This window comes from Leuciscus leuciscus, assembly GCF_965113295.1.
Source record: "Leuciscus leuciscus genome assembly, chromosome: 2".
NCBI classification, from domain to species: Eukaryota; Metazoa; Chordata; class Actinopteri; order Cypriniformes; family Leuciscidae; genus Leuciscus; species Leuciscus leuciscus.
In genome coordinates this window covers 43,334,707-43,359,053 of record NC_138726.1, presented here as the reverse complement: position 1 = coordinate 43,359,053, position 24,347 = coordinate 43,334,707, and the positions used below count along the sequence as shown (strand labels likewise).

The 24,347-nt window shown below is 40.0% G+C and overlaps 1 protein-coding gene across 12 annotated transcripts in view; it reads left to right on the top strand.

Moving 5' to 3' along the window:
- The window catches only part of sox6 (SRY-box transcription factor 6), a 147,940-nt gene that overhangs the window by 41,386 nt on the left and 82,207 nt on the right, over nucleotides 1–24,347 (top strand). For 10 of the 12 annotated variants that reach the window (XM_082150039.1, XM_082150037.1, XM_082150040.1 and 7 more), the window contains 2 exons: nucleotides 4,991–5,237; nucleotides 9,236–9,446. In XM_082150039.1, the coding sequence (XP_082006165.1) occupies nucleotides 4,998–5,237; nucleotides 9,236–9,446 (451 nt within the window). In that variant the 5' untranslated portion in view covers nucleotides 4,991–4,997. The remainder of the gene's footprint in view (nucleotides 1–4,990; nucleotides 5,238–9,235; nucleotides 9,447–24,347) is intronic. The other 2 variants (XM_082150038.1, XM_082150034.1) reach the window with 1 other exon arrangement.

Genomic DNA, 24,347 nt, shown 5'->3' with positions numbered 1-24,347 from the left:
ATATATATTTACTATTATTACAAATAATTATTCATTTATTTGTTTACATTTTTGATGGTTTTAAAAGTGATTTTTTCTTTTCTTATTTATTCAATGATAATTATAACAATACATAATAATAAAACAATTCTAAATAATAATTCTGTATAATAATTCTAAATAATATTTATATTTATTTAGTTGTTTGTTTACTTATAAATCAATAAACAATGCAATAAGAGGAGATATCAAAATAGATTAAGAATAAATGCTTGTTTTCTATTGATATTTCTACTCAGTAACACTTTTTGATCAGAAGCCCTTGTTCAGAGAAGCAACGTTCTTTCCTTCTGTCCTGATGATTGTTCATGGATCGCTAGACTGCTCCGGTACAATGGAAGGTGATAATTTGAAGGTGCTAAACAGCTACAGCAGGGATGATAATTTTCCAGCCCAGGTTTCACAGGTGACAGAGGGATGATTATAGGAGGTGAGGACCTTGAGAGTCTGTGCTGTCACCTGTGTGATCTGCTGTCAGAGAGACACTCACACAAAGACACATATGCAAACTCATGCCACTGTATGTCTCGCACTCCTGTTCTCACTCCCTGTGGGAAACCAGTTCATGTGTGCGTATTTGTGACAGAAATCTCTGTAGTCATTTTTAGTATTAATGAGAGAGAATTTTATCTTCATTTTATGTATACTAAGTATCGATGACTTAGTAATTGAACACTCACCGGCCTTTATGGCTGCAGCAGCTGCTGTTGTTAAAAAAAAGAAGAGATAAACGTAAATCAGTATTACTTTGTCAGGGTGTATTTTTTTTTTTACTTGTTTTGTTGGTGTTGTCTGATCATTTACAACTCACTGTTTACACTCAAGAGACCAACACAATTATCATAAAAGCGTATTATTATAATCCTCACTGCAGGAATACTACACAATACACAGTTGCTCTTTTTTCTTTCTTTTTTTTTTTTTTACAATTTCCTTTCAGATGCAAACACTTCCTATTACACTTTGAATAATTGCATTGGAGTGTTCTGTTTTAGATTTCTGTTTAGCCTTTTAAAATCTCATAAGTAAAGTTTTTTTTTTTTTAGGCACCATTTTACATTCCTGTAACTTTCTCTGCCCTACCTTTACATTTCTTATTAGCCTGTTTTGAAAGCGTGTGTGTGTATGCTCAAGCATGAACGTACACACGTGTGCTCGGTTGTGCGTGCGCGCGTGTGTGTGTGTGTGTGTGTGTGTCGTTACCCGTGGAAACTTGAAGCCCTGTCATAAAGCAGCTTTTGCCATTTTTCTGCTCACCCATCGTTACTTCCTTCAACAATGGCCCTCTTGTTTTACCCCCTTTTATTTGATTATTTCTCTTCATATAGGTCTGGGTGGTGGTGCCGGAGCGAAAAGCTGCCTTCTAATATTTCCTTTCAGGAGTGGCTGGTGATTTAGGGGGTCTGCTAAGGCCTGTGGTTTTGAGGGGGTGTGGGGTGTCCGAGGGGAAGGGGGCAGCAGTGACACCATAGCTCAGGAGTTACTTATCGCCATTGTCTATAAAAGGGCAACAGAAAGACACGGCAGAGACAGAAGAGCGGGGGGCTTCTAACGATTGAGAGGGGCGAAAGTGGATATCCCAAAACACATGGCCCCCAGTCATGAGACCCCCTGAGGAACACCAGCGCGGGGTGTCTTCTAATGCCACTAACCAATTAAACAGAGGTCAGTGCGTGATGATACGTTAGCAGCGGCAACAATTCATGAGTCGAAGCATTCCAGGCTACATGAGAACTCATGCCGAGAACTTAACTCCTAATCCTCATAAACGTATCGCAATATTGTCAGCTATATATGGGGCCTTTCTCTCTCCCTCGGACTGCAAGAAGACAAGCTGTGCTGCCCTATACTTATTGATTGGTTTGGTTTGTTAGCTGTCCATTGTTATTGTGTAATCAGGCCTGAGAGGGAGAGGGCTGACAGGAATTCATATGAGGCCACTCTGGCTTAGCTGATATATTCTCTGCTTAATATGCACAAAGGCCAACGGATCGGACTTATTTACTGAAGAAACAGATTGAATTATTAATACGAATAAAGGGAAGCGCTGCGGTTGCTCACAGGACTGTTCCATGGGTGTTTCTCTCAACGTAAAACACCATTTAATTTGATGAAATACGATGGCGTCGGGGCTATTTCCCCTCCTCCGTCATACACCACATACTGATTTTTGTTTTATGGGTCGTAGGGAGAAATTAAATGATTTTGAAGTGCGCTTAAAGGAAAAACCCTTCTAGGAATCAGGCCTTTATTCCAGCTAAATGGCGGCCACATTGTTCCATTCTCAGCCGTGGGTGCAGATTAGCCGTGTGGATGTGAGTGGGGTGGGGGGTGTTATGGTTGGGAGGGAATGGGGGGCAAAACTCATGAACCCCAGCACTCACGGGCTGAGCTGCCCTCCCAGCTCTCCTAATGAATTATTAACTCCAACTGACAAATACTGTTACGGGGCCTTGGCTCAGATCTGTTGCGTTTTCGAGTAAAATTGCTGTAGACACATGTTACAGGAGGATGGAGTCAGCCCCTCTCTCGCTCTCGCTCTCTCTCTCTCTCTCTCTCTCTCTCTCTCTCTCTCTCTCTCTCTCTCTCTCTCTCTCTCTCTCACTATCATGCCTCAGCAGTTTGACTGATGGCTAGAGACTGGAGGGAAAGGCCTGAGAGACTGAATATTTTAGAGGTAAAATAATACCACTTGATTTACTGTGTAATACAAAAGAAGTGCTTTGTTTCGCTCGCAGTCCATTGAAGATGAAGGTGGGGGTTGTTGTGCTAGAAGCTCCGGCTCTTTGGATCCATGAATAAAAAATCTCTCTCTCTCTCCCTCACTTTCTCTTCCTCTAGCCGTTGCGCGCCCCTTTCACATGCCGTTCGGCGCTCTGAACTTTGCTCTTAAATTTGATTTTCAATTAACGCTCTACAATTTAAGAGATCACTTTCTGTTTGATATAATTACAGGAAACAGTTTATTGGCTGATTAAAATTGAGGCCTTGGTCTCGCTAAAGAAAATAGGGGTGCGGAGCGGTCTGGTCTCTGGTGCCTTCCTCTGCGCTAACTAACAGACTTAGCTTGTTTGCACAGCTGCGGTATCCCGCTTGATTAACTTCCATTGACTTCCATTGTCCACTTCTGTTGGCTTCCGCAGAGCTCATCCAAGACTTTGTGGATGTGTATGTATTATTTTAATATATATTTCTTTGGTAAGCATAACACAATTAATATTACTGCAGCTAGCATGAAACAATAGTAGCTTGAGGCTTTTTTTTTTTTTAAAGCTCACTTACCGAACTGTATTAAACAATTCATATTGAGAGTGTGAGGCTTAAGTGCTCAGCCATGTGTGCAAATTGATGGCACATCTTCAAATGAAGTAGTCATACTTTAAAGGGCCTGAGAGCAATTGGGCCTGACAGCCCGTTGCAACCCACACATCCCTCATGCGCCGGAGTGCACGGCCGCCGCACGCACATGAACAGATTAACTCACAGTTTGGTGTTAAAATAATCTCTCCCGGTGTCAAATTTGTTTTCGTCCCACGATGAGCCACATGCTGGAAAACTTGGCAGGGCTGGAGATGGAGTTCTGGAGGCACCTTGGGCTTCCTTCATTACCCAGCCTGCCTCTCTCTCATCTCTCTGCAGTCTCAGTGGGCAGTGGAAGGACATTAGCTCACCTGCAGCCCTTGACCTAGAACGCCCATGCCCTTTGTCCATGCTAATGTGGCTAGCTGCAGCGCTTTCAACTTCCATAGCCTTTCGTAGACTCTGGACATTTCAGACTCAAAACAATAATGCTCATCACTGTGGTCAGCAGTCGTGTGTATGTCATTGTTCATGATGGGTGCTGGCTGTCTAGTGTAAATTACTATCTCTGAGTAGACAATTTAAAGGCCGGTAGAAAAGTTGTGTGCTGGCTGATTCTCAACTCATTAGATCAGTTGGAGTGTTTTGATTAAGTATTTAGATCAAGCGTTTAATTCAATTAGCAGTTTAAGTATTCATTTCCTTAGCAGTAGTAGAGTGATTTTATTAATTGTCATAAAAACACAAATGACCTGTTGATTATTTTATTTTATTTTTATTTTTATTTTTATTTATTTTATTTTATTTTATTTTATTTTATTTTATTTTATTTTATTTTATTTTATTTTATTTTATTTTATTTTATTTTATTTTATTTTATTTTATTTTATTTTATTTTATTCTAGCACTGAAAATCAAGTTTGTGGGATTAAAGAAACTTGGTTGAGTTTTATGATATATGACATGATGACTTTAGTTTGAAACAAATGCATTTACCAACCCTATTTTGCGAAATGGGAAATTTGCTATAAATCTTAAAAGTTACCTCCCATCTGCCACAGCAGCCTACTTGCATTAATTCCTAAGTACAATTGCAAAAGCAGAAAAGCACAATTACAACAAAATGAAGGAAAATGGCACATTTATAGACTCAGTATGAATGTAATGACCAAATTCCCGTTAAGTGTCAGCGTCTCAGCGTCACCGCTCTTTTTGTGGTTGGTGGCAGGGTTAGTGCTTTAATGAGAGCGTGTTATATGGTATGGTAACCCTCTTAGTGCGGTAATCAGCCATGGGGCGGGGGGATCGGGCCTGCCTCAGGCAGCTCTCCAGCCGTAGCTCAGCACGTCCATTTACATTAAACAAAGGATTAAGAGGGACCCCAGTGCATGCCGTATTCCCCGCACTAAGCCCAGAGCCATTGATAGGATCTCCCCAGCAATGATACCGGTTCAATCGTGGGGTTAGATGTGGCGTGGAGGCTCAGAACGGCTGCCAACTTCATATATGTGATGTGAGAGCACTCGTAGAGAATGAAAGCCGAGCTCCAGCATTTCCTGTCTGACTCTGTGAGACTCTTTATTCGGAATTATGTTGTTGCATTGGAAGTTTGAATATGTTTTCTGACACTTTTCCTCTGCTCTTCTCTCAGCAGAATCATGTCTTCAAAGCAAGCCACTTCTCCATTTGCCTCGACCCCTGACGGAGGTGAGGATGGATTGAATCAGGAGCGCATGTCCTGGGAGAAGGAAGAGAACTCTGAGTCGCTAGTCGCCCCTCAGCTGCCCCTGCACAATCTGCTCCACAACAAACCTCCCCTGGAGGAGCTTCAGCCAATCAGCAGCAGCGTGCCGCCCGAATCTGACTGGGAGAGCCTGATGTCGGCCCAGCAGCGCATGGTGAGTGCCACTGCCAGAGTTTCATAGCTCATTTACGTGTGCTAACACAGGCTACGTGTGTTTTTTATTTTCTAATGAGGTGTAGATGAAAGATTGCATTATTAAAGATAGTTGGCAGGATTCAAAGAGTGACAACCGTCTGGTCGAGGTTATTCGTCTAGAACTCTCTGGATATTTTCCGTTTACGACACAATCGTGTAACATTAACACAACATCAATGTCATGGAGTAGACCTCCAGATGTATCCCACATCTATTCTCTCAAAACAAACACACACACCCTCTGTACTCCTGCAGAGAGGAATCCTCAACCCAAGGACACAGCTAGAAGGGAGCAGGCCTCTCTGGAACACTTGAATGAAGACTTAAGACTTTGCGATTTGCCAAGGACTCGGCTTTGAAGTCTAAGTCCCCCACAAGCGCCTGGAGATCCCTCACACTGTAAAAGTGCAGGAGAACCACGTATTGAATTGCATTTCATGTCAGAGCGATTTTATGAATCTATAAATAGAGAGACAATGAGAAAGCGGATGAGGAGTGGGAATTTGAGGGAGTTGAGGGAGCCCCCCCTTCCTCCGTGGTGGTCTCTCTAGACCAAGAGGCATAGAGCCCAGACCTGAGACTGACAGCCACTTATTGTTCGATGCTTGTAAAAGGGAATTCTCTATAAACCTTCCCTCTGCTGCGGCTGCTTGCCCAGAGCTAGGATGACTCTGACCAGCCCTCGGGCTCTGGACTCCCCTGGCCCAGCAGCATCCAGACGCCAAACCCCACTTTAATTAGCCTAAAAATTCAGCTGTCATGAGAGGATTTTTGCCTTTTTCTTTAGCTAAAGTTTGCATTCCATTGGTGGCAACACCACAGCATATGGTGTGACATCAAATGTATGTTAGGGACAACAGGATGCACTTTTGCACCCATAGGAAAGAAAAATGAGAAATGAGATCCCTTTTTTAACTCAAATATTTCTCCCTAGAAAGCGATGAGATTAAATAGAGGTCAAATGGAGACTTTTCTTATCTGAATAGCTTTTCAGATTTTTCTCATGAAAAGAATTGCATCTCTCTCCTGTAGAAGTTCAGAAGAGACCTCCACAATGTCTCAATCTATGCTCAGATGTGCCAAAATATCAAAAGTCAAAGATTTCAATATGAACTTGAACATTTCTAATCAATCTTCTATCTAATTCTATCTAATCAAATGTCTCATCTCTGTCTCCTTTTTTTCTAAAGGAAAGAAGAATAAAATAAAATAAAATAAAATATAATATAATATAATATAATATAATATAATATAATATAATATAATATAATATAATATAATATAATATAATAATGGTTGTCTTCACCTTTTCATCACATGTAAATCCAGAAGACTTCAACACTGCTCAGGTGGTGCTGTTTCCTAATTGGATTACAGAGAGCTTTTGTGATTGGTGTAATTAGAAGAGCATTTCAAAGAATTGTTACCGCACTGCTGTGGTTGGATATGCACGGGATGATCTCTCAGTTTCCTCTTGATATAATGAGGGAAAGCATATGAAAAGTTAATTGTGCTCATTTGATGTTCAAGTGCAGCTGCTTGTGTTTGATTTGCTGTGAGCGGTGCTCTTGCGCTCGCTTGTCTTCACATGAGCAGGACGTCCTGTTGTTGAGTGAGTTTTTTCTTCTTCAGTGGGGTTGTAGGCTAGTTTGTTTTAACTCTCACCTGATGAAAACTTCACTGGACTGTGGATAAAAGCATCTGTAAAATGTAAATGTAATGTGAAGTATGTTTGTGCAAACTCTTCCTGTATATACCTTTGACATTCTTTTTAGTGTATAGTGAGTCGTGCCTTTAGATCTGGAATGTCAATATAAGTGTAAAGAATGGCATTGAATAAGAGATAAAAGGGTAAAGATGTATGAACATAGACACGAGAATGCCAGCATTGATAATGAGTTTTGGAGGTTGGCAGTAATTAAATACTGAACCAGAGTTTAAAATGAAAGACAGAGAGTTGTCTCTGCTATTGGTGTTATTGGGTTTATTAAAATTACATTATTGTTAAATTATCACAATTTCAAATAACTCTTTTATTTTAATATATTGTAATGTATTGTTTAATTTATTTTATGTAATTTATTCCTGTGATGGCAAAGCTGAATTTTCAGCATCATCTCTTATTATTATTATCAATATCGAAAACAGTTGTGCTGCTTAATATTTTTTGTGGAAAATAAACCGTTACCTTTTTTTCATGATAAATTGATGAATAGAAAGTTCAAAAGAACAGAACATTTTTGCTTAAAAAATATTATAAATGTTTTTGCTGTCACTTTTGATACATTTAATGCATCCTAGCTGAATAAATAAAAAATCACTTCTTAAATCTTACTGACCCAAACATTCTGATACTGAATACTGAACCACAGCATATTCGTATAAAAAATTGAGTAGACAAAAGAGTACGAGTATATCTTTTTTTTCAGTTTGGTCATTGAAGAATTTGATGAGATATGTTTGAGTTCATATTGGTATCGCTGACTTTTGATTGTAGACTTTAATATCAAAAGTCTCCATTTAATCTTGTTGTCTTATAAAACATTGAGATATTTTATATGTCATCTGTAAATTTGACTTCATGTGTGTGTTAGCAGAACCCTCAGTCTGTGCCAGCTGATTTATGTGATCTCATTCGTGTACCGCTGCCACATAATCACACTGCCTTAATGCCCGTCTGTGCCCTGCTCTCCAAACATACACCTGCCAGTTTTCCTCTCACTGATGGAACAATCCTATGCCCAAATTCTTCTCTCAGGACTCTCCACTAACTCCACTCACTAATGTGCTTTTGCACTTTATTATTTACAATCACTCAGTAGTGTTTAGGATTTAGGATCAGACAAACAGATCGCTTCTCCCTTTCGCTCTGTTTTCCCTCTCTGTGTTCTCGCTCGGGGAACACTGAACTATCAGCTGCAGACAGAAGCTCAGTTAACCACTAAACCACACACAGGTGGGACCGCAAAACAACAGCAGTTTGAGACGGGGCCCAGATTTACGATGGCCTGGAGGGTTCCGTGCGGAACAGTCGGCTGCTCGAGAACCAACAAATTACACTGTGCTCGAGCTCGGATCAAACACGCACTCGTAACCTTTGCAAAGGAATTACAGTGATGACTATTGTGTAGAGAAAAGAGTTGTTAAACACCATTCATCTACACTAATCTAAGCTTTTAATTGTCTTAAGCACAAAGTCAGGAAATTAACAAATGCACTACTTAAAAAGCCATAGCTGTCTTAGAAAAGCATCAAAGACAGAATTAAGTTTTTGCCAGAATATGGGAAGTTGTGTGTGGTGTGATAAATCACAATGAAACACGAGTTGCGTGGTGATGCTCCAGAGTGGTGCCTTCGAAAATATGGTGTAACATATAGTAATAAATGCATCACTACCACAGTGAAGCATGGTCTTCCTGATGGACTTCAGGCTCATGTTTTGGCCGGGCCCAGATTTGAACCCTATAATGAATATTTGGTCTCACATTAAACTCAATTGAACTGGGAGACATTTTTCAACTGTTTGAAGCCTTTAACATGGATTAAAACAACATTGACTCTTCTTCCTGTAAAAAGCTGTCTGCAAGTTGGGGAAGGCTATTCCATGCTAACTTACTTTAACTTCACTATTTGTGCAATTCTTGCTAATTTCCTGACCAGTGATTTGTGATTAAAGTGGTTAAGACCAGTAAAAGACCACTGAATATTTTGCCATTTTAGGCTTGGCCCCCTTTTTTTTTTTTTTTAAGTGGTAGTGTACTCTGTAATCATTTAAAGTGTCCTAAACTCACTATCTCTAATATAAATAGTATGTCTTCAGCATTTTCTTAATTTTCAACCCAATTATTACATTTTAAATGTGACCATATTGCTATCTTTTTTTGTATTTTGACATTTAATGTCTATTTTGGCATAAAGTAAAAATCTTCTCTCAAATTCTTTTGTGTTTTCCTGCAGGAATCGGACAGCAATAAAGTATGTTCCTTATACTCCTTCCGGAATAACTCTACCTCTCCACACAAACCAGAGGAGGGGGCCAGGGAGCGCGGCGACCTGCTGAGCAGCTCAGCCTTCGGAACGCCAGAGCGCCGCAAAGGAAGCCTGGCCGATGTGGTGGACACACTGAAACAGAAGAAACTAGAGGAGATGACAAAGACAGAACATGACGGTACAGAAGGTTTCAGCTTGTTTGTGTGTTTGGATTTAGGAATATCCGTGTATGTGAGCAAATGTTTTTTTCCTCTTAGCGAGAAGCGTTTTTTGGCGTGCATCAATCTCCTCAGTCACTCTGTTTTCCTCGTTCGCCTGTCCTCCTGTATGCTCTATTCTTTCTCATTCAACACAATCTGTCTCTTTTCTCCCGCTGTACACGCACACACACACCGTCGTTTAATCAGGGAGGACTGACGTGGCTATGTTTTCCAGTTTGTTCTGAACCAAGTCCAGTGTGACAAAGAGTGGGTGGCACTACCCCTCAGCTTAAGTGTGGTCTCTGGGCAATGCCAAACCAAACTCTCAGACCATAAAACACACGCCACGACCTGACGCCAGGAACATTACCTTTTTATTCTTCAGTACAGACGACAGCATTCATGCCGCAAAATTCATCTACAGACCAACTCAAATAGCTCCAAGAACACTTTTTTTTCTTCCATGTGTTTAGGGCCCAGAAGTATCCACGGATTTGACAATTAAATTTGAAAGATATAAAATACATATGTATTGTGTAATAATTTTATTATATGAAGGATATAGTGAAGGATTTATGCATTTGGGTAGGTTTACGTTGTAGCTTCTGCAGCAAGTTGTTCGGTAAAAGTCAAAATCCAGTCCTATGAATCAAAGGAGAATCAAGTTAATTTAGAATTTCTTTTTATTGTTTTATTTATTTTTTTAAATTAATGAATAGTTTGATGCAGATCATGCCGCAGTGGAGAGAGTCCTCTGGGAATAAGACCGAAAAGCAAATACTGGAAAGAGTTGCTGAAACGGTTCCTCTCCTCATAATTAGTGTAAAGCAGAAACACAATCAAATTACACACACACACACACACACACACACACACACACACACACACACACACACACACACACACACACACACACACACACACACACAGACAGACAGTATTGCTCCTTGGGGAGATACTAGTCTCATTTAAGCATCTGGGGAACTCTTAGCCCGAACACTTGATCAGAGGAATAAATTAGGCCATAATTCAGTTAAAAGTACTTTTTTTCCTCACATATATTTTTTCTCCCTTTCTGTGAAGGTCTTCATATTAATTCAACGTATTTGTTTATGGTCGGTTTCATTATTGCCAAGGGTTAGAAAAATATTTTGAATAAGAAAATAGGGAAAAAATTAAATAAATCAGAGTGAGAGGCTGTCAGTCATGAATATTTTCATATTCATAATTGATATAGAAAATGATGACAAGCCATCCATTATCATAAAGGGGCTTCATTTTGTGGGGCGGTGCAATGAAATAATTGAACTGCAATCTAAATTTATGTGAACTGATTTAAGAAAAAAAAAATTCTCTACAAATATTTCCTCCTATAATTTGCCTGTCTGTCAATTAAGGTGCCGTATTAAACAAAATGCAGTTTTGGAAATAGTATTTAAAGTGACTTGCTGTATAACCTGTATAATATTTTGATGCATTTTTTTTCTTACCTCTCCTGCAATCTCCAGCTTAATGGTATCCAGAGGTAGTGTGAAGGGCTGGTGTTCTCATAGGTTGCTCCTGTTTTTTCTAGTAAGGTATTTTTAAGATGCGCTCTCAGCCCTCTGAGTTCTAGGGTGCTATGCTAATGAGCCCCAGCTGGTATGGCCGGTTGCTGCTGTAATTTAAATGGTCAAGTGCAGCTCGTAATCCTGAAGGCCCGTATGTTTAGTGCAGGCAGAAGAGGGTGCTTCACTTCTAGTGTACAGCTGTGTTAATCTGCCCTTAATAATGGAGACAGAGCCGACCTCATGCCTCCACACCTCACGCCACAATCTCCCCCTTTGCACAGAAATTGGTTCCTGAGCTTGAGAGACACAAGAGGCATGCAGAGTTCAACACGTTAGTGCTGAGATGCTGAAATGGAGCGGTTCTGCGTCCTTGAGGAGGTCTCAGTTTGGTGCAGCTGTAAGGGGAATCTTCATGCCCGCAGAACCTCAAATGTCAGGATTAACCCCTTGCGTGACTCCAAAAGCAATTTAGAGAGACATGTGTTGTCTTAACGACAAAGCATGTCCTTATGTTATGTGAGGCAAAGAATGGACAAGCTAAAAATATTGCTCATCTCAGCCTGTTATTAAGGGAACAACTGTAACCTTTCATTAGCTTACCCTGCTTAAGGTGCGGTCACACTAGAACTGTGTCCGAAATCGTGTACTGCGTTTGATAGACAATTGATATAGTAAGTCATCCGATTATTGTTCTCTTACTGTTTTTGAATACTGCGCATTTGGACATATTAGCCATTTGATGTAGTGCCTTTTGCATAATATATATAGTAGTGGCGTAGGTTTTAACCTCACAACGAATATGTGCAACAGGAAATGAAGAAACGCTTTTTTCCTAAATAAAACCATAAATTATAAATATCAATAAGTAATAAAAAGTAAACAAGTAATCTCCTTAACTTTGGTGTAACATTGCCAACCAAGCAATCTTAAATTTGAAGGTCAAAGTTACAAACTTGCAGTAGCAGAAAATAAAACTACCAGTGTTTCCATTCTTTTGTTTGAACACTGTTAAATCCAAAAAAACCTCGGCTTTCGTGATCGCTTTTGGTCTTAAGCTTTTCTTCTTTGAGAATGGCATTGTGTAAGCAGCAAAATTTGATTGATTTTTGATTTCAGTCAAGGAGAGATAGATTCAGACATACTTGAAAGGTTGCATTTCATATAGACGCACACTGTACTTCATACCCGTCTTTACACACACTTAATTGAATGTGCACCAGGGCCCTAAAAGTCAACCGCTCTCAAATTCAATCAGACCTATTAGAACTATACCGCAAGTCAGTGAAACCGGACTGTCATCTCCATCTCTCCTCTCACTAACAATCCTTAAAGTGCCTTAAGTGCTTGTGACCGCTCTAATGAATGAAAATATCCTGCCTAGAGGACTGCATTAAGCTGAATAGTCACCTTCGCTGTAAAAGCGCCACATGAACCTCCTCATCCACAGAGGTCTTAGGAATTTCTGTAATTGGTATTGTAAAACATTATTTATAGAGAGCTCTCGGATGGTGCTTTTTCATTGTTTATAATCCCTAAAGAGGAAAAAAAAAATCTAAATATAAAGAAAGAAAAAATAAACTGGACAAGAGGAAAAGTGTCCATTTATTCAAGGTGACCTTGTCTGATATTCACAAGCAATTAAGGCCCTTTTTATGAAATGTACTTAAGTAATGATCGTTCATATATGAATCCTCTGCTGTAGGTTGTTTTCATTGTTGCTGTTATGTGGAATTTTGTTTCGACAGTTTTATGAACACACTTTTTTAGTGGAGTGATTCTTCAACCTCCATTTCAATGAACTGCTCTTACCCTTATTCAACCTTGAATTGATTTGTTTGCGGTTTAACGCTCCAAATATCAGATTTTCAGCAGCATGTTCAGACACTGCCAATTCTCTCTCGCCAACTTAATTTATCTTACTTAATCTTGTTTTATTTTATTTTATTTTATTTTATTTATTTTATTATTATTCTTTTTTTGACAAAATATTACAGCATTTTGATCGGCCACGACAAAAATCATTCTTGGCCTTTCTGTAGTGGACAGAATTTTAATATCGGCACATCCTAAGTTTTCTTTTTACTGTAACATTCCCACATCACTTTGTAGCAGACAGAAAGATCTAGGGAGAAGCATCCACACCTAGTCAAGAAGGCATTCTGCCTACTGCTCTAGTTTGGGCACCAGTGAACCACTGGCTCTGCCAACTTAGTCAGCAGTCTTGTATTGGCAGGATTGGCCATGGCTGCTGGTAATAGCTTGTTTGCTGCTAATCCACGCTTAGAGCCCTGTTCGTCTGAATGCCAGAATTACATTTTGCAGGCAGTTCAGTGGCAGGAGTTCAGATTGGTGGCTGAAAATCATTCCTCTGACATCCTGTCAAGTGTGCACCTCTTCTGCTGAAGAACACACACGCTGTTATGCAGTTCGCAATCTGTTACAAAATTTTTAAAATATGAGTTTTACTTTGTTTAAAAAAAATAAAAAATAAAAAGCTTTTTGCCAGGATTTGTTATATAATCCTCATAATCCTCATAGATTGGTTAAAAAACAAAAACCATCATAAAAAAGTGTTTCTTGTGTCAGTGTCCCTGCACAGTTGCTCAACCTTATGCACCCTTGCACTCTTTCCCCTTGTAAAAGTGAAAAGGCAAGGTTGTTAGCCATGTTCAGAAATATGTCAGAGCCAACAGGTGTAGAAGAGGCACTTTCTGAAAAGGAGTGATTTACACCCTCAGGAGTGACCTGGGTGACAACAGGAACAGTTGCTAATGTGGCATGGATGAGGACTTTCTCTTGGCTGGTAACCCTGAGCCCTCTGAGGGGCCAGAGGAGAGTTGAGGTAAGCGAACGACTCAATACACCTGGAACTTTGTGTATTGAGTTAATGAGTTTAGCAGGGGTGGGGGGCAGATTCTTCTGTGCCTCCATCCCACGTAAAGCCTGATCTCTGGGGCAGAGGGATATTTCTAGAGGCCCCCCACCCCCCTGCAGACCTCAGCCATTTCAGCAGCAGGTGAGCACCGGTGTGCATTTAAATAACAGCTGTGTGTGTGTGTGTGTGTGTGTGTTACCTTCCTGATCTGCTCAATGGGGGCTATCTGTCCTCAAAATCTCCTTTGAGGCACTTGTTTTTCTGTTGAAGTATGTTTGCGAAGGCATTTTTAGGAACCTATCACCCTCCCCTGTATTTATACATTTCTAACTGAAATCTGTCCTTTTTTTATTTTTATTTTTCAACATCCAGCCCAATATCTCCAGGCAGCATGAGCCTTTTCCCCATCGAGATCGAGAGATTGATGGGTTTGGGCAGCGGGAGAATTGAGTGCAGAAAGCTGTTTTACCGCATGCCATTTCGGTTGCATTTTTATGACCCTCTTGAAAGGGTTCTTGTTGAAATAGCTGAGGGGCTAGCTTTGCTCTCCAGGCTGCCCACTTCTGATTTCTATTCCACCTAATTAATAACAATCTTTGTTATAATGATGTATGGCACCAGCCCTAGACTTTATGCATATACAAGAAGGTCGATCTTTTTAATTTCTTGGCTAGTTTTCGGTCCGAACCTGAGATCTGGAAGCGTACTTCAAACACAACGTTCCATCACTCTGTTATGTCAGTCCACCGATCCCTCGGGCAGAGTACACTGGGCCAAACATCAGTCGTTGGAAGTTTTCTCGCCTCTTGCACTCTTCTTCGACCAAGCTGCCTGAATGAAAGCCTATGGGTTTGTGTGCTTGTACACGTGTCTAAATATGTTAGTTAATCTTCAGGGTTATGTGTGGATCTCGAGAGTTGGCAGGTAAGCTAGAGTGCGGGTGAGTTGGTAGCTCAGTAAAGAGAAAGATCTGGCCCATCACTTTTGTTTGAATAGATAATGTAATTCTACTGGGGTTGAGCTGACATGAGCTGGAATGGCTTGTTAGGACACATGATCAAAAGCTTGTCTTCCTGCTCCCTCCGCTCCTTGCCAGTCATCTCTCTTGTCACCCTGCAAGGCAGACATTAAATATATTTTTATTTTTTATTTTTTTACGTTGCGGACATTCTGCCACTCTGTGGACAAAAATGATAGCACCTACTCCTGTCTTTCCCCTTAGAAAGAGAGAGAGAGAGAGAGAGAGAGACGCTACTGACAAGCCTTCAGCACCAAAAAAAAAGAAAAAAAAAGAGGAAGATAGACTGATACAAACAGATTCTGGCAGCTCTGTTCAATCCATATCAAAACCCTCCACAGCCTGTATGCTTCATATCAAACATCCATAATACAAACACACTTCCCAGAGGAGCGTGTGACAGGAGAGACAAATCGTTCCCCTCCTGACTGCCTAGTGTGGACCTCCAAAACTCTGTCCCTGCTCCAAATAGAGTGCTCCTCTTTCAGATGACAAAACAAGCAGCTGCTTCTGCCTCACTGTGCCATTCTCTGCGTCCATATCACCTTCCCTCTTCTCAGATTCCCATTAGTCAACAGTAGCAACTGCTGCAGAGCATTCCAGGAGCCATCTTCTCTCTCGAGCTCAGCTGTTGACTCTGTCCCTCTTGTGTGGGATCAAGCACAACGCTTCCATTGTGCTGGTCTCTGTCATTGAGCTGAGGCTCTCCTGATAGGAGGAAACGGGTGTTTCAGGGAGACAAATCACAGCCAGGACTCCTGAACAGAGCTCCATTTGTCCCCCCTCTCTCACTATAGGTACCCTCAGCCGTGAATGAGACTTTCCTACACTTTTTATATATACCTATATACCTTAATGTATTCATCACATTAACATTCCCTTGACACTATTTAATTAAGTGTACACTAATGCATGCAAAAAAACCAACTATATTTACATTATTATAAATATAACACATTATGCAAATAAAGGTATTTTTGTGTCATTTCACAATTTTTTTCCTGATTAGGTTTTAATTGGTTTTATTTGGAGACAAGATTCCAAATACTTTAATTTGCATGTTGTTATATTTATTTAAGCATAATTGTATTTACTATAATCCCTAAATATACTGTGGTCCCAAAAAATATCTAGATACCTTTGGACGTGAAAGTCACTCTTAAAATGTCTGAATCTCACAACATTAGATAATAAATATCAATCCCAAGTGGCATCTGCAAAGAAGTGACAACGGACCATTTTTTGGTCGTCAATTATGTTTTTTCAATTAACCAAAAAGACTGAAGGTGATTTTAGTGGATATATGAGGTCAGTTCTCCTCAAGTTCAAAGCTGTCCTAGCTGAGTAACCTCAAGTGATGTCCATGACATTCACTACATGGACACCTTCCATTAACATCTGTCAGCCGCAAAGTAAGTGTCCAAATTCTTTTCATCTTCATTTTGAACAGAATATGTATATAGTTTCATAATTCAAAACCAAACAATTTTTTTTGGTGAAATGTTTGCTTAAAGTATACTTATTTATTTACATAATCTCAAACCTCTGTATTTGTTTATTTATTTATCTCTTTTTTTATTTAATGTAATGACATTCATACATTTTTGGCTAAAGTGCATACATGTGGCTAAAGTGTATGAACATTTTTGGGGCCACTGCAATATGATGAGATGAAAGTTATGAATGTTGTCCCAAGCAACAGTGTTGATGGGGCCGGCGTTGAGTCCCGCTCTTGTTTAACAGCGGTGTTGGAATAGTGGTATATGTGTAAAGCAGTACTGGAACGAGTGGTTTTAATGAGCAAGCATCTTTATGTTCCCCTCTTGGTATTTGGATTAGCACAGTGAGAAAAGCAAAATGCTGATGCCTGAGAAAAGAGGACCACCCCATTAATTAGCCTTAAATCTGTCACTGCGCAGCCGAGCACTGGCGGTGGAAAAAGCAGGACCCTTTATGTAGATTAAAAGCGGTCAGATCGAGATGAGCTGGGCTTAACCTGTAAAGCGTGTGTTGCATTTGCGCTATATGAGTGTGAGATCACCACCACCCGCCTCGTACTCAGTTCGCAGGCATTGACTGCACATAACTGGACAAAAGAGCTGGTGTCATCTGACTAGGATCAAAATAGTGTCAATGTAACTCACACCGTAGCCACAGACGGGCCGATGTGCCCAGCTAATGATTTCAGGCCACATAGCAAGACTTGTTTTATAAGACCCAGCTACGTCAGCTCCATATGGTTGCTAATACCGCCACCCTTTCTGAAATTCACAGACACAACATACACACGTCGTTTTCCTTCTCCAAAAAATTAAAGGGATCGTTCACCCAAAAATGAAAATTCTGTCATCATTTATTCACCCTCACATCTTTCCAAACCTGTATGACTTCCTTTTATCTGACATGTTTGTCTTTATAATAAACGGCGGTGGGGTCTAGTGTTGTTTTGGACCACATTGACGTAAAAAAAAAAAAAAAAATCTTCTTTTGTATTTAGTAGAAGAAAATCATACAAGGTTGGAACCTTCTTTTTTAAAAATTGGGTGAACTATCCCTATAAAAAATGAACGATACACTTCGATCCGATATGTTTCTGAGAGCTGTACACGACAAAACCGTTTACGAAATGTCTGTCTCCTCGTGTCTCTCTCTCTCTTGCTCTCTCTTTGTTCAATAAGGTGCAAGGGGATGAGATGGGATGTCAGAAAAAACAGATAGAAACATGTTTTATTGCTCAGCGAACGTTGCGGCTCGGATCATCGTAATTATTCGCTGAACACCATCTCTCATTGGGAGTGGCCCCCATATAATTTTAAAGTCTGTGTAGGTCGAGTGGTTAATACGTTTTAGGACCCTGTCATCCATTACATGTCATGAAGTTCCAATGATAGCTTAAAGGAATGAGTTTTAATTCTAATTAATGGTTTTGCAGGGAGGGAAAAAGTTTTTTTTTCCCATAAAATTCCATCTACTTAAATGTGTGATTTGGGTAGTGAGGGATGCTTTTCTCACTCCTTTAATTTCCCAGAGTGCCCTGCCTGAGGATTCCTTCTCCATAGTGGTCTGGGTCTGGTGTTGTATGCCGTATTTCCCCCCTGTATATATTGTTCTTTGTCTCTCCATCTCACACACACTTTCTTTTTCCCATTCTTGAGAGGTGATAAAGAAATGAGCTCAGCTCCATGTGAAATGGCAGCGTTTTCCATCCTCTCACAGCATGCTGTGGTGGATATGACCCCACAGCAGAGAGAAAAAGAAACGGGTCGATTTAAAAAAGAAAATACCGTGGCCATTGTTGCACAACCACGCAGGAAACAATGTTGAGTGTGTTAGTTGTAGACCGGTAAGTAGACTTGAGAAGAATTTAAATTCTTAACCTTTTGAAGTACTATGGTTACCGGTAATTGCGACGTCTCGTCACAGTCTCTCCTTATACATGCTCGGATATCAACAGACAAAATAAAAAACTAACTTTCAGCCACTGTTAAATTGACAGATACTTCTCACAGCGTCCTTCTGCTGATAATGGGAAGTACTGGTCAGATTGCGTCTGTATTGTTCAGTGGTACTCCATAGGTGGATTGTATTGCTGTGTTCAGCTGTGTGGGCTGAACCAGGCAGTCACTGGTGGTCTGATGTAGTAAGAGTGTGCAGTTACACGATAGCTGTGTGTGTGTGTGTGTGCGTGTGTGTGTGCGCGTGTGTGCGTGTGCGTGCGTGTGCGTGTGTGTGTGCGCGTGTGTGCGTGGGTGCGAGAGAATGGAGGTCGGTGGCTAAAAATAGTGACCTTTTGGGCCCGTGTGCATGAGCACTGAACTCTGACATGCTGGTAAACAGAGAGTGCTCCACGGTACCATAAACATTTTTAATTGTTGCCTCATAAAAACGGAGAATGTCAGTGGCAGTGGTGGAAAATATGCTTCCTTAATTAGTCAAGCGAGCTTTACAAAGAACGAAGATGCCTCCTTTTAAATTTCACTTTTTAATGCCCTCATGCACTCATACAGTACTGTTTATTACTGTAAAACAGTTCACTTGTGGCTGTAAAACACTAGTTCGTTTTACCACATACCTAGTTTACTAAAGATCATCAATTTTAATTCTTTCTTTCAAGTTTTCCTTATATATTAAAACTTAGACTTCAGGAAATAAAACACTGTCAATTACTTTACCCAAAGAGTGCATATAAACTGAGCTGTAGTTTTTTTTCTGAGCCGTCTTCTATTTTAATTTTAGCATCACATTATCTTCTTGACGCCACGTTTTAACTCTGCATATATTGTGGGGAGAACCTCTCAAGCACATCCAAGTTGCTCTGGCATTTAAGATGAAATAAAGTTTCAGTGACGACCCAAGACAGTTGGCTTCACAGTAAATTTTAATCTATTCATGTGGATCCTTTCAGTTTCTTTTTGTCCGTAGCACCCATTAATTTACTAAATCACTCTGAGCCGAAATGATCACAGTAAGCGACATTATTCACACACTTTTATTAATTCAACATAGAGGAATAAAAGTGAATGTTTTGAAGCATTGATTAGCAGAAGGGTTTATATCTGACAGTTAGATTGCAGGGTAGCCAGCATAAAAATGGCTCCTCTGCAAGGTACCCAGTAATTTATTTCTTGTGTGAAATTGTTATAATTTATTACAGTATATGGGCTTTAATGATTACCGACATGAAATGGAATTTATAAATTAAGATTAAATCCGCATATCTCTTCTTATTTCGTACCTTCACATGTGTTCAATCCTTTCAGCTGCATTTCAAGATAGTTTCATAAGATGCAGTTTTTTTCTTTCTTTGTGTATTTTTATCTTTAATTTATTTACTTTTCAAAAAAAGAATGAAACATTCATTATAGTCCAGTTTACAAAATCCTAACCCTCGAGAAGCATCAGAATGTTGTAGAAATGGATGAGGAATTTATTTTGCTTGCAGATTAAGAAATAAATAAACTTAGACAAATATAAATTAAATAAACATACAAGATTTTACACAATAGACAAGGGACAAGACGGGACACAATATGGCGACAGACTAAGTTATTAAATATGAGAGTTTATTTTTTTTGTGTATATCTTGTATTAGTATATCTTGTAAGTGTATATCTTAAATGAGAGGCAGTTTTGAGAAAATGTTTTTTTTATTTTTCAGCTCATAAAACACAGCCTTCTTTTTTCAATATTTTCCAACATCATTATTATTGTTTATTTTTATTTATTATTATATATTTTTTAAATCATGTTACAGCAGGACCTCGCGAATTAGACTAAATTTGTGTGGGTTGTTTTTCCTGATAAGGAGGATGATCTTTGTTTTTTTAGAGGGATGCATTTAGATTGATCATTTTAATTGTGTTATAAGTGCCTGACAATGTCAGATATTGAAATTCTTGAGGACATCTTTATTACTTTTCGTTGTCATTCTCATCCCGACCTATTCAGAAAAAGTTCATTGGCTAAATTAGATTTTTTCCTCCGTGTTTGCTGAAGATGTTTCTTGTTGTGAGTGAACCGTAATGAGCAGCAGCAGCAGGCAGGAGCGGAGCAGTCGGGGTGGGCCGCCTCTGAGGGCTCACTCAGCCTGAGAGGAGGCTAAAGAGGACAGGGGAGAGAAAGTTCATTTTGCTATCCAAGCATTAAATGGTCCTAGTTTTCTTAAAAGTGACCTTGTGGGGAAGGCAGCGCAGCCGAGCTCCGGCGCAGCTCCTTCCAGCTGCACACATGGCATCCATCGGGGCACAATCACGTGCAGTCCCAACACCTCAGGCTCGGACATATGTTGAGTTTTATTTCATTCTTCTGACATTAATCCTATTCACCAGCTGTTCTGCCAGCTGCCACTCTCCAGCTTAAGAGGAGATTGCAGTTTTGGGGGCTCGAAGTATGGGCTTATCTTGGCTCCTGATCTCTCTGCACTAAGTTCTGATTGGATTCCCATCCACCCCCACCACCCCCCACTTTTTTTTCTTGTGCCCCCCCCTTTCCTCCCTCCTAATATCTCCCTCCTCTTCTCAATCTGTAGGATCCTTGAGTTGTACTTCTCTCTCTAGAAATCTCTCTTTCAACTTTGCTTTAATTTCTTCTCGTTCTCCTCCTCCTGTCAGAGGAAGGGAGGCTCCAGGGGTGTGTTTTAATCGCTTGCCCAAGCCTTCATTTGGACGGCTTTCCTTCGGAAGATGCTGACCCTCTGCTAGTGTCTTGCTGTCTTCACCAATATTTATTATTCAGTTTTCTTCTTGTATATGCTGCCCAGAATTCCTCTCCTTCTTAGGGTGACGGTATCTGGCATGGTGTCTTCCCAGTGCAAACATGCCATGAAAATAGTTTTTATCCACAGCTTTGATTGAACTTGAACTCTTTATTTCTTCTATTTCACATATTTCAACTTTATCTCTCCCATTCACGTTACTAATCAGCATGATCTATTTCCCTGTACGTCTTTCATTGTCCGATGGAATTTCTCTTGTGTCATTAGTGCTGAAGAAGTACCCTGTCATGGAAGGCCTGGCCAGTGTGAATTGATCATCGGTGGCTGCTCACTTTAATAATTCAACCCTGATTAGTGCCGAGTCCTGCAGTAAAATGGATTGAAGAGGAGGTCATGTGCTGCCCTGCTCAAGAGGTGAAGCCTCTTGGGAGTGGTTAATTCATGTGTGCTTGATAGACACGTGTCCTGTTTAGATAGGTCAGGAATTGTGCGATTGGCTGGGACGACAGGGTCAGCGCTGAGATTAGCACCTCAGCTCTGCCAAATAAAGACAATGACACTACAGCCATCCACTATTTTTACCATAGTCTTTTTATAGCAGAATGGGTTTCCTCGTAATTGCATTACAGCCTCCATAACACCACATATTCCAAGTAGCTTTTATTAACCAAAAAACAATGCTCTTAAAAATAGTGAAATAATCAATGTGTATTATTTGAAAATGTTATAATATAAAAAATGTAATCTTAATGTATTTTCTACTATATTTATATTCAAAGCATTTAAAGATTACAGTATTTTATATTATAATTAGAATCAGTTATAAATAAATAATACTACTAAAAGGAGTTACTAAGGTTAGTCAGTCTATTTACAGCAGCTGTCGACAGGAGGAAATGGCAGCACGGTGTTCGAGCAGCCTACAGGTGACTAGCAGAGATGCTCACTAAGTGGAATAATGAATAGTATTAGGTGTCAATTAAATCAAGCCTTCCCCGAGGTGCAGGTGCTCGACAATATACTGACACATCTCAAGGAGCTGAAGCCTCTTCACCCATGCATGCCAATGGGTGCATTTGCATATTAAAGAACCAAAATTATTTAACCGAAGCAAAAAAAGCATGCAAAAAAGAAAAAAGGGGCTTGTGGAAATGATCGAGGTTATTAAAACTGTTGACAGGGAAAGAAGGTAATTGGCAGAAAATGAGGGAAACGCTACTGTTATACAGTGTTGTGCGTGTGCGTGCATGTTTTCTCTCTGTCGAGATTTTTTTATGTTTTTTTTCAACCCGACTCTTCTTTTTAGCTGTTAGCATTGTGCGCCATCGCCTGGGTGTGTAACCTATTACGTTTAGATTGCTCCCTTGCAATTAGTGCCCTTTTTGTCCTCACTTCAATAACGGCGTGATTATGGAGACTTCAGGAGCATTTGCCGCCGCCCCAGCTAACAGCTGTTGTCTCTGGAACTAACGACGGGAACGACAAAACATGTTTTCTTATGCCGTTTCACTTTCCTGTCTGCCTCTTGTAATTATTATACTCTTATTTTGTGTGATGATGGAGTCTTGTTTTAGTGGCTCTGTGATTAAGACATTCAGAAGATTTTCCCTCAGTGTTCTGTGCACGCTTGCGCTCGCGTGTGTGCATAGCTTGTGACTCCAGTTTGTTTTTCTAAGGAGATGGAGAGAAATAGGATGAGAAAGAGTACGTTTTTGGTTTTCTATTGACTGCAGCATCTCTATTGTAACAAACGAATCCAGTGCAAGAGAAGCCTTGAGATATCATTTTTAGAGAGGGGACAATGTTTTTTCCTCCGGGAGCCAAGGAGAATGCCTGGAATAACTTGTTTTCCCCTCTAAATTGCATGAAACTCTCAATATTCTCTTGACCTTGGCTGCTTGACTACTTTTCTTTTTTTGCTCAAGCCTTTTCTCTCATAACATTATTAGAAATGAGAGTGCTTCGAGTATAATTATTAACCTAACTGCGACACTTGCAATGGGAGTGCCCTTCAACCTGGGTGGCTTCAAGTGGAACCATAATACCTCACTTGGGCCTTCTTCTACTTTCCTTCTCTCTCTCTCTCTCTCTCTCTCTCTCTCTCTTTCCATTTGAACTGGGAATGGTTCCTCGGCTTTCTCCATCATTAGATGGCGCGTCCAGAAGAAAGCCTGGGAAATTTATATCGTCATTGTCAGTTGATCATCGATTTGGTAATTCCCTGTTTTCCCTGAGGAGTGGGCCGCTCAAATGCTGGACCGAAGGGGGAGGTCTGTCTCCTCCTTCCTCTGAGAGGAGATTCTGAGCACAATAGTGACGTTTTTCGAGGTTTATTGAGAGGAAGAGACATAATGTACTGTAGCTACAGTTCATTGAAAGTCAGATTAAGGATGCAGTGTTGGGTGGACAATTGACAATAGTCAGCACAGGGACAATAGGGCAGTTCACTGAGGACAGCTGTAATGATACTGTGAAGTGGAGTGTTTCAGTAGAGAGTCTCTCTCTCTCTCTCGTTTCTCAAGTGTAAAGATTGATTGGGGGAAGAGCAGCTTCCTGTGGAGGGGATTACAGTGGCGGTGTGAGACCTGGGGGTGCTGGCAGATGTTCTGGCTGTCTGCCACAGGGCAGGGTTTGTCGGGATGGGGGTACACCCTCTCCGCTCAGCACAACTGCATCTTCAGGGACATGACACAGCTTCATCTCACATACTGTACATAGCCGTGGAGGTCATTAATGACAGTAACTGAAGTAGATTTCTACACAACTGCATTACATTTATTTAGCTTGAATGTTCTAAGGCAGTTAGACTAGAGAAATTAGTGTCACTTAAATTTCTGTACTGTAAAGTTGACATTATTCCAAAGAGTATTGAAATTGTAAAATGTTGACTTGAGCATTATGTATTAATGTTAAAATCATATCTTAAAAATCATAATTTAAAATCATAGTTTAAATCATATAATATAAATAATAAAAAAAAGATTTTTAATTAAAAGTTTATTATGCTCACCAAGGCTGTATTCATTTGATAAAAAAAAATACAGTAAAATTTTAAAATTGTGAAATATAAATATTTTATAATGGTTAAGTATGACATGTCAGTGCCAAATGCTACCTGTGTTTTACTTTTCCACTGTTATGGTTTTTGTTAGACATGCAATTTTGGCTCTGTGTTCCATGTGGTGATGAAAACTGTTTACACTGAATCTTTGCTGAGATTTA